At 41.9% G+C, this 16,524-nt stretch overlaps 1 protein-coding gene across 1 annotated transcript in view; it reads right to left on the bottom strand.

The window, feature by feature from the left end:
• Positions 1 to 16,524, bottom strand: part of LOC128652276 (Fanconi anemia group B protein) — a 167,888-nt gene that overhangs the window by 45,356 nt on the left and 106,008 nt on the right. The window contains exon 4 of the mRNA XM_053705214.1: positions 1,699 to 1,827. Coding sequence (XP_053561189.1) covers positions 1,699 to 1,827 — 129 coding nt within the window. The remainder of the gene's footprint in view (positions 1 to 1,698; positions 1,828 to 16,524) is intronic.

The following is a 16,524-nucleotide window of genomic DNA, read 5'->3' as shown; positions in this document are numbered from 1 at the left end:
CGTGCACATGTTGGAGCACTATATTGCAGCAATTTTGCAAGAATGCTTTTAACAATGTCATACATTTGCATGGCAGCATTGTTTGTTGATGTACAGTGCTCCATTCACTTTGCACACTACCTACATAGGCATTCTCTCCAACAAAGAATACCAGGAGAACAAAGTAAATGTGATAACTGAAGTAAATGAGAAACTTTTTAAAATGTGTAAGCTCTGAACCATGTACATGTTAGGGCAAAAAGGCTGGGAAGAAAACATCTAATAATACTTTTTTACAATGTCCATAGATGGCTGTTTTGACATACTAGTAGGTCTGGGCACAATGTGAGAGTACAAACACACAAGTGAATAAAGAGGGAGTCACATGGTGTAATAAATCACAAACAGTGAATGTATCATATGAAGCACCTACATCTCTCTGTTCCTGGGTTTGTCTGTCAATATTCTATTAAGGCAGCAGACTCAGGATCTATGTTCTAGAAACACCCAGACAGTATCAAGCCAAGTATAAAAGTAATACAATTTATTGTACACAAAATAGCTGTTTTATACTTTGGTTATTTCATCAGTTTTATACTGTCCACTACCTATCATTTTAATTAAACTTTACACCTAGTTTAAGTCTGTCCTTGTCCATATTTAGAAACCTCAAGCATTTGCTTCCGAGTCCTAATGCCCTCATGGTGACAGACTGTAGGTGTCATTTGTCATTTATTTTTCTGGCTTTATTTTGTTTGTCATTTTCCATGATTTACATCGTTATACAATGCCCTCTGTAGTCAAGGGATTTTAAAGAGTAAATAAATCTTCAACATAATGATGTATCTAAACTAAAGGTTAGCATTAGAATAGTATGAAGATGTATTTTTGAAAAACATTAAATATTAAAATTGTAAATGTTTAGTTTCTATAAAGTACTTCGGTGTAACGTGTGCTGCCATGTTTGCGCCTAGGTTTTGCTCTCAGCTATCTCTTCTGCTAAGGATGTTTAGAGACGATATAAAACAGGCAATAAAACTGAATGTTAAAACAAGGCTAATTGCCCTCAGCAGATAATATTATTTATATCAGATAATAGTTCAGAACATACAGTATATGATTGTCCTGTTCTGGTCTGTTTACATTCTCTCATTAATTTAAAGGGACATTCCACAATTGAAATGCACACAGATGCATTTGAGTTTTGAATACATGCAATATACATGTATAAGCAAAAATGCTTCTAGTAAAAACTATAGCTGTTTCAAGAGTGTATTTAAGTTTGCTCCGTGCCCCCAGCATTTTAAACACAACACTTGCTCAAAGAGCCTGAAGTGCTTGTATCATCTGGTAATGGCTCATTTTTTAAATTACTAATATGATACAAGCCCCACTGGCCCACTGAGCAGCTGCAGTATTTACAATGCTGGTACACTGAGAATAACTAGCTATCCTTCACATGCATAACAGTGATACCATTTACTAAAAGCAGTTTTGCCAATAGATGTATATTGCAAATATGTTTTTTTTTAATCCAAAAATGTAATTCATCTCTGTGCAATTTAATTTTGGCTGAAATGTCCTTTTAACATTACTTTGTATCACAAACCAGCTGCACTACGCAAATAATCATTTAGATTTTGAATTGATGACGTCAATTCATTATTCTGAATTAAATAAAAACTATTCACAGAATAGGCTTTCTATCATATGTATTACCTCCTCTGCACAGTGCAAAATAGTTTCCTTCCCTTGAAGCATATCAAATAAAGTCTCACATGATGATTTTAGGACCCTCTCCTTGACTTGTAAATGTTGCTGCATTTCTTGAACTGAACGCAAACCTGCCTACAAGCAGAAAAAGATAATTAACATAAACTATATAACTTCTTAAAGACACACTTAACACCTTGCAATTACAAGACATGTATGCTGTCTTTCCAACCTTATAATTTTGAAACCAGCAGCTACTACAAATTTCATCCCTAGACTGACCAGATATTTATTTATAATCCTCTTAATTTATTGTGTATTATCTACATCATGGATGGCCAACTGGTGGCCGGCGAGCCATATAGTGGACCTCTATACTCATTTTTACAGTCCTCAAAAAAAGCAGAAATAAGAATCTGTGCTATAGGTTTTGTGGCCTGAGGAAAAAGTGGAAATAAAAATGGTGTGTTTTTTAGACTTCAGGTAAGTGGCAAACAAGTAGGTAACAACTTGAAAGACCCATCTAGAAAGGAAGAACGAAATGCCGTAACGAGCATGAAACGCGTAGGATGTATATAGAGGTAAGTCGGCTGGCTTCTCTGTTTTGATACTATTCTGCAACATTGATTTTTAATGGAAACATTAAAAGTTAAGTTTTAAAGATACACTTTGTCTCCTTAACCATGTTGGGATTCTAAGATTTTCATATTATTGCATATTCGAATGGAGCGGGTTGGTGGCTCCTTTTTCCCAATAGTGAAATCATCACTCATTGTCGACAGATGCATACCACGGCAGAACTCGTGAAACAGGCATTGCATACAGTGACTACTGGAGGTAAAAAGCCAGAAAGCTATCTGGTGACCTAGGCATCAACCTACTGTACACAGGTATTCGTTATTCAGGTAGAGCGGAACGGGGGGCTTCCACAACCAAGAAGCTGGGAACAGAAGAGTTGTTTCCCCCAGGTGAGACCAAGAAGAAAAGGTTGGTGACTGATAGGTATCCACTACAAAGTATTGTGCTGCATACATTGTGACTTTTACCACTATACGTGGTTAAGACAATCTTGTTTACAGAAGTCCAACTGAAGAATGAAGGTTCCTTTAAATGACGTCATCCAAGATGGCGTCCCTTCAATTCCGATTGGCTGATAGGATTCTATCAGCAAATCGGAATTAAGGGTAGGAAAAATCCTATTGGCTGATGCAATCAGCCAATAGAATTGAAGTTCAATCCTATTGGCTGATCCAATCAGCTAATAGGATTGAGCTCGCATTCTATTGGCTGTTCCAATCAGCCAATAGAATTCAAGCTCAATTCTATTGGCTGATTGCATCAGCCAATAGGATTTTTCCTACTTTAATTCCGATTGGCTGAAAGAATTCTATCAGCCAATCGGAATTGAAGGGACACCATCTTGGATGACGTCATTTAAAGGAACCTTCATTCTTCAGTTGGATTTCGTTTGAAGAGGATGCTCCGCGTCGGCTGGATTGAAGATGGACCCGCTCCGCTCCGGATGGATGAAGATAGAAGATGCCGTCTGGATGAAGACTTCTGGCCGTCTGGATGTCCTCTTCTGCCCGGATCGGATGAAGACTTCGGCACCTCTGGAGGACCACTTGTGCCCGGCTGGGTGAAGACGTCTCAAGGTAGGGTGATCTTCAAGGGGTTAGTGTTAGGTTTTATAAAGGGGGGATTGGGTGGGTTTTAGAGTAGGGTTGGGTGTGTGGGTGGTGGGTTTTAATGTTGGAGGGTATTGTATTTTTTTTACAAGAGCTGATTACTTTGGAGCAATGCCCCGCAAAAGGCCCTTTTAAGGGCTATTTGTAATTTAGTGTAGGGTAGGGAATTTTATTATTTTTTATTTTATTAGGGGGATTAGGATAGGTGTAATTAGTTTAAAAAAATTGTAATTATTTTTTTATTTTCTGTAATTTAGTGTTTGTTGTTTTTCGTACTTTAGTTTATTTAATTTAATTGTAGTTAGTTTAGGGAATTAATTTAATTATAGTGTAGTGTTAGGTGTAATTGTAGCTTAGGTTAGGGTTTATTTTACAGGTAAATTTGTATTTCTTTTAGCTAGGTAGTTATTAAATAGTTAATAACTATTTAATAACTATTCTACCTAGTTAAAATAAATACAAACTTGCCTGTAAAATAAAAATAAACCCTGAGATAGCTACAATGGAACTATTAGTTATATTGTAGCTAGCTTAGGGTTTATTTTATAGGTAAGTATTAAGTTTTAAATAGGATTAATTTATTTAATTGTAGTAATTTTATTAAGATTATTTTAAATTATATTTAAATTAGGGGGGGGTTTTAGGGTTAGGATTAGACTTAGGTTTAGGGGTTAATATATTTATTATAGTGGTGGCGACGTTGGGGGCTGCGGATTAGGGGTTAATAATTGTAGTTAGGTTGCGGCGATGTTGGGGACGGCAGATTAGGGGTTAATAAAATTAAACTAGTGTTTACGAGGTGGGAGTGCGGCGGTTTAGGGGTTAATATATTTATTTAAGTGGCGGCGATGTCCGGTCGGCAGATTAGGGGTTAAAAACTTTATTTAAGTGTTTGCGATGTGGGGGGGGGGGGGGGGGGGCTCGGTTTAGGGGTTAATAGGTCGTTTATGGGTGTTAGTGTACTTTTTAGCACTTTAGTTAAGTTTTATGTTACAGCGTTAGCCCATAAAACTCTTAACTACTGACTTTTAAATGCGGTAGGAGTCTTGACAGGAGAAGGTGTACTGCTCACTTTCTCAAAGACTTGTAATACCGGCGTTAGGAAAATCCCATAGAAAAGATAGGATACGCAATTGATGTAAGGGGATTTGCGGTATGCTTGAGTCGCGGAAGAAAAGTGAGCCATACACCTGTACTTGCCAGACTCTTAATACCAGCGGGCGTTATAAAGCAGCGTTGGGACCTCTCAACGCTGCTTTTTAAGGCTAATGCAAGACTCGTAATCTAGGCAATAGTTTTCATATAGCGGATAGCAATTGGCATATGTGTTTTCTAGAATGGAAGAACAGCAGGCATAGATGGCCCTGCAACCTTACCTAAATCTGACCCTGTTACAATGGACATTTTAACAAAATATATTATTTGTGTGTTTAATAGCCATAAATTCACATGCAGCCTTAAAGGGGCAGTAAGCCTAAAAAATAATGTTATATAATTCTGCACATATAACATATTAGCGCAAAGATTATACATTAAAATATTGCAGCCATATTTTATGATAAAGTCTAGTTTTCTTTCTAATGACACAGTGAGTCCACGGATCATCTTAATTACTGTTGGGAATATCACTCCTGACCAGCAGGAGGAGGCAAAGAGCACCACAGCAAAGCTGTTAAATACCACTCCCCTACCCACAACCCCCAGTTATTCTCTTTGCTTGTATCAAATGCAAGGAGGTGGTAAAGTTAGGTGTCTTCTATCAAGAGTTTGTTATTTTTAAAGCAGAGCAGATATGCTTTGATTTTCCTGGGGTGTAGCTGAAGTCCATGTCAGTCTCTTCAGTAGGGCAGTGGTGGCTTTTAAGCAGTTAAGAACTTGTAAAGTGGGCTTTGCTGCGTTTTCCTAACAGTTTGCTGCCCTATGTCAGAATAACAGAGTAAGCTTACTTTGTTATTTCTTTTTTCCACAGGTCCTCCTGCTGGACGGCTAGATTGCAGGTGTCTTTTTGTCTTCTGGGGCTGGGAGACTGGCACTACAAGGGGTTGAAGGTAGCTTCCTCTCTGCAGTATATGTGGGACATATATATCCTTTAGAAGGATATTTTGAGGCAGTATGCAGGCACTTCATGGTGACAGGAGACTAGGGGTTAATATAGAATCCCTGTATTTTTATTTGGGGCTTGTTTGGTCATGTTGGGGCTTGTTGGTAACCTTTTTCTTTTTGGTAGCGCAGTAACTAGCGTATCTAGTGCGCTTCTATTTTAGAGGACGCCATTATCATGTGGAGGCTGGCTCGCTGCTGTGTAGTATGTTTGTGCGCTTCTATTGCACTCAAGGTTGGGGAATTCAGCATGTGTTTTTCTGCTGGTTTAATGAAGCGTGATGCTAGGAAAATGTTCGCACTACATTACCATGCTGCTAAAGTGTCCCCGCCTCCTTCATTGTGAGGGACGCCATGTTATTCCACTTTGGGTCTTGCAATGCTGTAATTCAATATACTCCAGTTGAGAACGGAGCGGTTTGCCTTTTCTTATTTTCTGTGTGAAAGCAAGGTTCTGTTTTAAGCTGACTCCTTTTGGAGCCGTTTTTTATTATAGTTTATGGGGAACATTTTTGCTAATAAAACGAGTGCTACTTTGAGTATGGGTACTGGAATTATGTTATTTCTGTTTCTATTATATATTTTTTATTTATTTAATATTGAATATTTTTATTAGGATGTTATGGGAGCATGTTTTATTATTTTGTATATGCTATTCTATTTATTATTCATCTGTGCTACTTAAAGTGATGGTTGCTTTTAAGTTAATTTCAGTTTTTATTTGCAAGGGTCTTGAGGGATATGGTTTTTTTAATAGCTCTCTCTCTCTGATACTATATTATTTTTTTCTTTTTTAGTATGCAATTTTCATCTGTACTATTTAAAGTGACAGTTGAATTCCATTTAAGTTTTTATTTGCACATGTTTGGAGAGTTATGGGTGCATAATTTATTTTTTTATAGCTCCCTCTCCCTGAAACTATACTAATTTTCTCATATTTAGTATTCATTTTCATCTGTACTACTTAAAGTGACAGTTGCATTTAATTTTAGTTTTTATTTGCAAAAGGTCCTATTGCAATATGTTTTTTGTGTCTCGCTGGATCTCTTGAGATAGAGAGAGAGAGTTACTTCTGAGCCTGTCTCCCAGGATGATTCTGTTCGAGCAATGACAGTTTCTCCTTTTTTCGGCCCAAATCTCTACGGTGTCACCTGCAGTGCCCTGCGGTTCCTCGATGTCTCCTGGAGGAGTTATTTGCGTACAGATTTTGCTTTTCGGGTATCTGTTAAAGGGTATTTTTGGCTGTATGTGTTATTCCTACTCTTAGGGAAAATCGCTTGAGGAACAGTAAAGATTCAGTAAGTAAGGTTTCTGTATCGTCTGCTACTGTTTTTCTTCCTCGTGGACTGATAAGGAGGATTTGCTAGTAGGATCTGAAGGTGAATTCTCAGAATTAGTCAGTATAATTCCTTCATTTGTTGCTGAAGTAGTAAACTTCAGATTTAAGTTTTTTCACCCCATGTACGGTTTAAGGAGGTTTTGGCTATTTTGTGTGACTTCGATACGCCTGTCTTGAATCCTAAATAATTTGTAAACATTTTTAAAGTTCCCGGATTCTTTGTGGAAGGAGTCTGGTCTGGTGAGGGATTCACCGGTAGCTAGGTGAAGGGCTCAGATTCGGCCAGTATAATTCCTTCATCTGCTGCTGAAGTGATTTACTTCAGATGTACTCTAAAGGAGGTGTTTATTCTTTGGTCGACTTCATTGTCTTGTTGTCCACCATTAGAGATTTTATAATCTTTATTTTTCTCTTTTGGTCTACCTGACTTAGAGAATTTCGATCCTTAGGGAGGGTAGTGGTTCCTTCTGGATCCATGGATAGAAGCCGGAGGCATTTCTGTTCCTTTTGTGAGTTTCCTTGTCTTTTAGACTTACTGTACTAGCTGCCGGGCTTAGTAGCTGGCATCTGGTCAGCTAAGATCTCTTTCTGGGGTTTAATGGTACAGTTCAAGTTTTATAGTCCTGAAGTTGCAGGTTATTTTTTTTGTGTTCCTCCTAATTAATGCTTTTGATTTATTCTCTAGGATCTATCAGAGTTTTTCTTAAAGTTAAGGATGGAGAAAGACATTTTTCTACTACACGCCTAGAGTTCAAGTCTGAATGGTTCAGTCTTGTTTTTTGCAACAGTACAATTTAAGATCTCTCTCAGGCCTTCTAGAGTGTTTGCAATCCTGACCTGTAGAGAGGTTTTTTTTTTACTTTGAATAGGGTTCAGGACCTTCCTCTCGGGGAGTGATAGCTCCAATCCCAGTCTTTCTCAGGATCTGACCTCATATATTATCTTTTTTTCTTTGGTCGGAGAGAACTTGTTCTTATTGAACACAGACCTGAGGGATGTGTATTTACTCTCTATTTCCTAGAAATTACTGAAGTCTTGGAGTATTTCAAGGCGCTTTTTCTGGACTATTTATGATTTAGGGACATCTTTCTTTGAGCAGACTCCTTTTCTGAAGATCTTGTACAATTTTCTTTTTTATGGATAAGAGTTCCCCTTGTTTCATTCACAAGGGTGATTTGGGGAATTCTTATGGTTTATCTGATTAGGAGAAGATTTTTATCAGAGGTTTTATTTCAAGAATAGATAGATAAAGATGGCCTATGCTATAAGAAGATTGCCAAGACCCTGAAACTGAGCTGCAGCACGGTGGGCAAGACCATACAGTGGTTTCACAGGACAGTTTTTATTTAGAACAGGCCTCACCATTGTCGACCAAAGAAGTTGAGTGCATGTGCTCAGCGTCATATCCAGAGGTTGTCTTTGGGAAATAGACGTATGAGTGCTGCCAGCATTGCTGCAGAGGTTGAAGGGGTGGGGGGGTCAGCCTGTCAGTGCTCAGACCATACGTCGCACACTGCATCAAATTGGTCTGCATGGTTGTCGTCCCAGAAGGAAGCCTCTTCTAAAGATGATGCACAAGGAAGCCCGCAAACAGTTTGCTGAAGACAAGCAGGCTAAGGACATGGATTACTGGAACCATGTCCTGTGGTCCGATGAGACCAAGATAAACTTATTTGGTTCAGATTGTGTCAAGTCTGTGTGGTGGCAACCAGGTGAGGAGTATAAAGACAAGTGTGTCTTGCCTACAGTCAAGCATGGTGGTGGGAGTGTCATGAGTGCTGCCAGCACTGGAGAGCTACAGTTCATTGAGGGAACCATGAATGCCAACATGTACTGTAACATACTGAAGCAGAGCATGATCCCCTCTCTTCAGAGACTGGGCCGCAGGGCAGTATTCCAACATGCTAACGACCCCAAACGAATCTCCAACATGACCACTGCCTTGCTAAAGAATCTGATGGTAAAGGTGATGGACTGGCCATGCATGTCTCCAGACCTAAACCCTATGAGTATCTGTGGGTTATCCTCAAACGGAAGGTGGGGGAGCGCAAGGTCTCTTACATCCACCAGCTCCATGATGTTACATTTGGGAAATTAGAACCTGGCCACCAGGAGGAGGCAAAAACACCACAGCCAAAGGCTTAAATACTCCTCCCACTTCCCTCATCCCCCAGTCATTCTGTCGAGGAACAAGGAACAGTAGAAGAAATATCAGGGTGAAAAGGTGCCAGAAGAACAAAAATAACAGACGCCCCGCAGAAAAAATACGTGCGAGGAGCTGTGGACTCTTTCCATCTGAAGAAAAGAAAATTATCAGGTAAGCATAATTTTAAGTTTTTCTTCATAAATGGAAAGAGTCCACAGCTGCATTCATTACTTTGGGAAAACAATACCCAAGCTATAGAGGATTCTCAATGCAAAAACGGGAGGGTACCAGAGGCGGCCCATTCTGAGGGCACCAGTCCTGAAAACCCCTACCCAACAAAATCCCACTTCGTCTGAAGCCGAGAACAACTTTGAAAAAAAGGAAAAAGGCCCAAAGACACTGACCCGCAGATAGTCCACAGCCTTGCTAGAGACCGCAGGAACTAGACTCGACTAAATCAACAGCCTCCAAGAGACAACGTCCCCAGCAGTCGGTCTCTAGGCAACACACCCCTTACTAAAGAAAGGGAACAAACTACCATATTCTTCCACAAAGAAGAAAAAGCACGGAGAAAACATAATTGTACTTGTAAAGCGCTGCAAATCCCCCTTAAGGGACTCAAGGCGCTGCTCATTTTACCAACCTCAAAAGGAGGAAAGGCTGAGTAGACCTCGCCGGGGATCGAACTTGCAACCCTCGGTTTCCTACAGTGGAGAGTAGCCACAGTGCATTAGTATGCTGAGCTAGCTTCCAGCTAGCATAAGGAACTCCAGAAAAAAACCCTAAAGAGGGCACAACGAGTTCAAAATAAAAACACAAAGCAAAAACCAGATCAGGCTAACAGAGACCCAAACAGTCTAATAGAAACAAGGGGAGGCAACGCCCAGACCCCAGAAATATAGAAACCACGGGATAAGGTCGGGAGTCTGAAACAGAGAGAGGATCTTCCCCTAACACAGTGCAACCACACTCTAGAAAGCAACTGAAGATGAAGGTCCCCAAGTCGCAAAAAGGTACCTCAGAATACCGAAATATACGAAACCTCGTGCAGCAAGCTTAGATAGGTCTGACGAACAACACCTGAAGCAAAAACACTGCACGCTGCAGTCATCTAAAAATGACTCTGAAACTTAAATACTTGCAGGGCAAGTAGAAAGCAGCTGAAGATAGGATTCTTCAGATTGCTAAGTATCCACTAACCAGCGGATAACATTGCAGGCTAAGAGCCGCCAGTCCTTCCCACAAATCTTGAATGTGGAGAAAGAAGAAACATCAAAAAGGCTTACTGTACTTCGAATGCTCTGAGGACGAAATAGCAGAGCAAGAGATCTCAGATTCTGCTCCAACACCAGACCAGCCCAAGCGACAGACATGTCTGATAGACAGGGGGTCAGAAAGACCCCAACCACAAGCCCTCAGGGAACAGAAGAAAAAAAGGGGGGAATCACCCACCCCACCAGAGCTCGGGTGCCAACCCAATCTGCATCTTTTAATAAGGCACTCCCAAAGAGAACCCCTTAGGGCCTGGAACAGAGAAAATTGCAATAGATCCGTAGGAAGACCTGTCACAACTCTCTTAGACAGTCTCTACGTAGAGAGATCAATTTCCAACAGGTGGAACAGAGCCCACAGAGCAGCAGATGCTGCCCCTTACAGAAATAAGCCACCTGATCCATCCTCCTACACCCAGGGCAGGACAAAGACTCTACGGAGAGAGGAAATTCCAACTCATAAGGAAGATAAACTATCCCCTCCAAAGGGAAGGGCACGGAAAAGAACAGCGTACATGTCCACAAGACATGAAGCCATAGTATGATCAAAACACGGACCAAATGAAAAATCATCCAGACACCACTGTTGACTCAACAGAGAGAAAAACTCCCCATAGAGGAGCACACTCTGTCCGAGGGACAAGTCAGGCCTTAAAATTTATAACCAGTACCCAAAGGTGGATGAGAACTCTGGCCTACCTGCTTGCAAGCCCAATGAGCTAGCCCCTATGTCGCAACATAGGGTCCCTGAAAAAACTGGGTCCTCCCGAACCAGTCCACCGGATCATAAGTCTCCAGACATCCAAGACAAGAACTCGGGACCAAGAATCGTCCTAGAATGAACGACACCCTCAGGGAACACAAGATACCATGTCTGAAGCAATCAGACCACACAGGGGATGAGAACCGGGAAACCCGAAGAACGGGTACAGGACTCACTCATAATTCCCAGCCCAAAGGGAAGAGAACACCCTTAGCCAGAGGTCAACACCCCCCCCAGCAAGGCACTAGGCCGCAACAAGGTCACGCAATTTCTCTAGAGCACAATGGCCCCAAGGGCAGCACTAAGGGAAATAAAAATTAGAACAGAGTCACCCAAAAGAGAGTAGAAAGAAAGGCTAGTCTTCATAATCCTTTCAGATTAACGTTCCAGAGGACCACACCCAAGAGAGAAGAATGCAAAGCATCCTGAACCTAGGCAGAAAAACATCCCCTAAGCAAAAAGCTTGGAAAAAGAGACAACACCTCCTATCGCCCCTGATATGGAGACGACTAACTCCCGAAGGAAGACAGAACCTCACGGCCTTCACTTCCTAATTAAGCGGCCAAAGCCGCCAGAAAAACCGGATGAAGTCCAGAAAGTCTCGACCCAAAGGAAGAGAACCTCCAGAAGATACAAGTCCTAAAAGGACACTTCCAAAGAGAGCACAAAAGGCAAAACCATAAGAAGGGCGGTATGAAGGACATAAATCCTCCAAGCCTCCAACCCACAACAGGAAGGAACACTCTAGTTCCCGAAAAATATCTCAACGGAGTCCCGGCCCACTAGATTGAAAGGAGAATGAGGACTGAACTAATCCCCCATGCCCCTAAGCAACCACGGACCCTCAAGTCCTCTCAGGATGCTAGTTGAAGCTTGTAAAACAAGACAATCACACAAATCATATTGTGATCACCAGGGGCCTTTACTGGACCAATCGGACACAAAAAGGTGCCACATGTCTGAACTAGGCCTCAAAGACAGAAGGATTTGTACCCAGTCAGGACCAGCCTGAAACCAAGGGCCCCAGCACTTTCAAGGCCACATAGAGTCTCCCCCGATGATGGAGGGATAAAGAACAGTCAGATAGACTTAGTAGGACACGAAGGCGCGCCAGTCTATAACTAAAGGCGCAACATACCTCCGCCGGGACAAAAGGAAACAGCGGCCCCGAAGGTAGACCCCGAGGCCTCAGGGGCAGTCGCTTCACCGGAAGGCTGAACTGGACCAGGTGATCCCACTCCTGACGAGCCCCAGTTAACGAAACATGGACAATATCATAAGCACACTGCGGGAGGTGCAGATGCACCAGCGCCAAAGATATGGCCATGCGGAACCGTGTTGTAACCTCCGGTGGGAACAGGCCACACTCCCTAGAAAGGATAAGTAGCGTTTGGGTTACCTGCATGCCTAGTAAGAGTTGATAGTAGGGAACTCGTCTTGTGAGAAATAGAATCCCCAGAGACGGTTGGCTTAGTAGGCACCCGATTCCCTGATTCAGAGGAACAGAGCACTCTAAAATGGCATTCAGAACATAACTGATAGGCATGTATCTCCCGGGCCAATTCATATTCTTTGCAAGAAATAGAGTCTAAATCAGAGACATCCTTCTCCAAGAATCCTCCATAACTGGGACTCTGCCGTCTCCAGAGAAACAGACACCAGTGGACCAGGATTTCTCCGTCACCACGCGGTCAGGAAAACGGAAATGGGGTCACAAGGTAAACCGCGCAGTCCATACAAAAGCGCGCCCGACCGAAAAGGCCGCGTCACTAGACATAGGTCGTTATGTTCCAAAATAGCCATGAGCCGAAGCAACACTACACAGTAGCTGACGGAATCACATAAACATGATTATAAACCCCCCTGTTCAATAATCCCCCTCAGGAGATATTAACCCTTGATTCCAAGATACAAAAAGGAGCCTCACTGAGACCCTATGTTAAAGTTATCCGCGAAAGGTCGTAGCCCCTCTCGGATAAACAGTTGAAATTACAATACATCCATGATGAAAGTAAAATGAAACGATCTTACCGGAATCTACACCGTGGAACAGGAACATGGCCCCTCAAGTGTGACAGATAGTAGCGTCGCCTCTGCCATGGACCTGAGAGAAAAAAAGCAGGCAGCGAAACTCGTCAACGCTAATTGCTTGTGGAGCTGTTAATATGAGTCGAGATGGTTTTAAAGAAAGATTCTCCCTGCATCTCCGGTCTCTAACTTTCACCCATGCTCTCACTGAGAGGCTGACAGGACTACTTAAAACTCCAGTCCCATGCCGAAGAGTACCCTCCATAAGAGACTATAGAAAACCTCTGCCAACCTACTGGGACGAAAGGCAAAGAATGACTGGGGAATGAGGGAAGTGGGAAGAGTATTTAAGCCTTTGGCTGGGGTCTTTGCCTCCTCCTGGTGGCCAGGTTATAATTTCCCAAAAGTAATGAATGCAGCTGTGGACTTTATGAAGAAAATTGACAATTTGGGCCCAATTTGGACATTTCCACATAGGGGTGTACTCACTTTTGTTGCCAGCTGTTTAGACATTAATGGCTGTGTGTTGAGTTATTTTGAAGAGACAGCGAATTTACACTGTTATACAGGCTGTACACTCACTACTTTACATTGTAGCAAAGTGTCTTTTTTTCGTTGTTGTCACATGAAAATATATAATAAAATATTTACAAAAATGTGAGGGGTGTACTCACTTTGTGAGATACTGAGGCTTATTTAACAAATGTCTGTCGAACCTGATCCAACAGTGCGGATCAGGTCCGACAGACATCGCTGAATGCGGAGAGCAATACGCTCTCTGTTTTCAGCATTGCACCAGCAGCTCACAAGAGCTGCTGGTGCAACCCCGCCCCCTGCAGACTCGCGGCCAATCGACCACCAGCAGGGGGTGTCAATCAACCCGATCGTACTCAATCGGGTTGAATTGCGGCGATTCCTGTCCGCCTCATCAGAGCAGGCAGACAGGGTTATGGAGCAACGGTCTTTAGACTGCTGCTTCATAACTGGTGTTTCTGGCGAGCCTGGAGGCTTGCCAGAAACACGGGCCCTCAAGCTCCGTACAGAGCTTGATAGATAGGCCCCACTGTATGTAAGATTCAAGGTACTTTTGGTGCGGAAGCCTCAAATAATAATATTTAATTATATTTGTGCCCTAAACAATTTAAAATTAACATGCATCTTAGCACGTAAAGGGATAGTAAACCCAAAATGTTTTCTTTCACGATTTAGATAGAGCATGAAATTTTAAGCAACTTTCTAATTTACTCCTATTATCATTTTTTCTTCATTCTCTTGCTATCTTTATTTGATAAAGCATGAATCTAAGCTAAGGTTCAGCACCTGGGTTGCGCTTGCTGATTGGTGGCTAAATGTAAACCTGATAGTAAAAGGGTTTCTGTAACAGAATAAATAAATAATACATCTTCATGTAGAGAAATTTTAGAAAGTCTGGAAAATATATTCACATTGGTTTGAAAGTCAGGGTAAACTAAAAAAGGAGAACCATTTACCACAGGTCTGGGAATCATTCTAGGATACATAAAGATTTTATAAACTACAGATTTTAGTTTAGACCTTCTTGTGTATCAGTTTGTTATTCAGGCTTCTTCCATCAACTTCATTAAAGTTGTTAGGGAGATTCTGGAAGAACCTATGAGGCAATGCATGTGTCGGACATAAAATCCATCCTGATATTTTATCCAAATAAAGCAGTTACCAGAAATCTAAAAGTAGTTCTATACAATAGTTTCCAATGGCAACACCAGTAAGGGATGGTTCTTTTAATATTTTGTCTCAAACCATAGGACAGTAAAAATCATTGTTCCATCGCTTTTATTTTCTTTATAAGCTGTGTGTAGGTTTTACTCATGTTCAAAACATGAGGCGAGAGAGTTCAAAGTAATGCATCACAAGTATAGTGCACTGTAGTCAAACAAAATAAATCATATCAATGAAAGGCCCATACAGTGATGGTAATGTAAAAACTAACTTCCCAACAAAATGAATAGGAAAAAAGATATAAAAAAAAGGTTGTGACCCATGACCTTGTGACTCCTTCTTCTGCATGCTTGTGTGCATATGCAGGCTCTACATGACCTTGTGATTCCTTCATCTGCATGCTTGTGTGCATATGCAGGCTCTACATGACCATGTGACTCCTTCCTCTGCATATTTGTGTGCATATGCAGGCTCTACATGACCTTGTGATTCCTTCATCTGCATGCTTGTGTACATATGCAGGCTCTACATGACCTTATGATTCCTTCATCTGCATGCTTGTGTGCATATGCAGGCTCTACATGACCTTGTGACTCCATCTGCATGCTTGTGTGCATATGCAGGCTCTACATGACCGTGTAACTCCTTCATCTGCATGCTTGTGTGCATATGCAGGCTCTACATGACCTTGTGACTCCTTCATCTGCATGTTTGTGTGCATATGCAGGCTCTACATGACCTTGTGACTCCTTCATCTGCATGCTTGTGTGCATATGCAGGCTCTACATGACCTTGTGACTCCTTCATCTGCATGCTTGTGTGCATATGCAGGCTCTACATGACCATGTGACTCCTTCATCTGCAAGCTTGTGTGCATATGCAGGCTCTACATGACCTTATGATTCCTTCATCTGCATGCTTGTGCACATATGCAGGCTCTACATGACCTTGTGACTCCTTCATCTGCATGCTTGTGTGCATATGCAGGCTCTACATGACCGTGTAACTCCTTCATCTGCATGTCTGTGTGCATATGCAGGCTCTACATGACCTTGTGACTCCTTCATCTGCATGCTTGTGTGCATATGCAGGCTCTACATGACCTTATGATTCCTTCATCTGCATGCTTGTGTACATATGCAGGCTCTACTGACCTTGTGACTCCTTCATCTGCATGCTTGTGTGCATATGCAGGCTCTACATGACCTTGTGGCTCCATCTGCATGTTTGTGTGCATATGCAGGCTCTACATGACCGTGTAACTCCTTCATCTGCATGCTTGTGTGCATATGCAGGCTCTACATGACCTTGTGATTCCTTCCTCTGCATGCTTGTGTGCATATGCAGGCTCTACATGACCTTGTGATTCCTTCCTCTGCATGTTTGTGTGCATATGCAGGCTCTACATGACCTTGTGATTCCTTCATCTGCATGTTTGTGTGCATATGCAGGCTCTAAACGACCTTGTGACTCCATCTGCATGCTTGTGTGCATATGCAGGCTCTACATGACCTTGTGACTCCTTCATCTGCATGTTTGTGTGCATATGCAGGCTCTACATGACCTTGTGACTCCATCTGCATGTTTGTGTGCATATGCAGGCTCTACATGACCTTGTGACTCCTTCATCTGCATGTCTGTGTGCATATGCAGGCTCTACATGACCTTGTGATTCCTTCATCTGCATGCTTGTGTGCATATGCAGGCTCTACATGACCTTGTGACTCCTTCCTCTGCATGTTTGTGTGCATATGCAGGCTCTACATGACCTTGTGACTACTCCATCTGCATGTTTGTGT

The sequence above is a fragment of the Bombina bombina genome, chromosome 3 (genome assembly GCF_027579735.1).
Source record: "Bombina bombina isolate aBomBom1 chromosome 3, aBomBom1.pri, whole genome shotgun sequence".
Taxonomy (NCBI): domain Eukaryota; kingdom Metazoa; phylum Chordata; class Amphibia; order Anura; family Bombinatoridae; genus Bombina; species Bombina bombina.
Note: the sequence above shows the minus strand (reverse complement) of the source record. Positions and strands in the feature narration are given on the sequence as shown.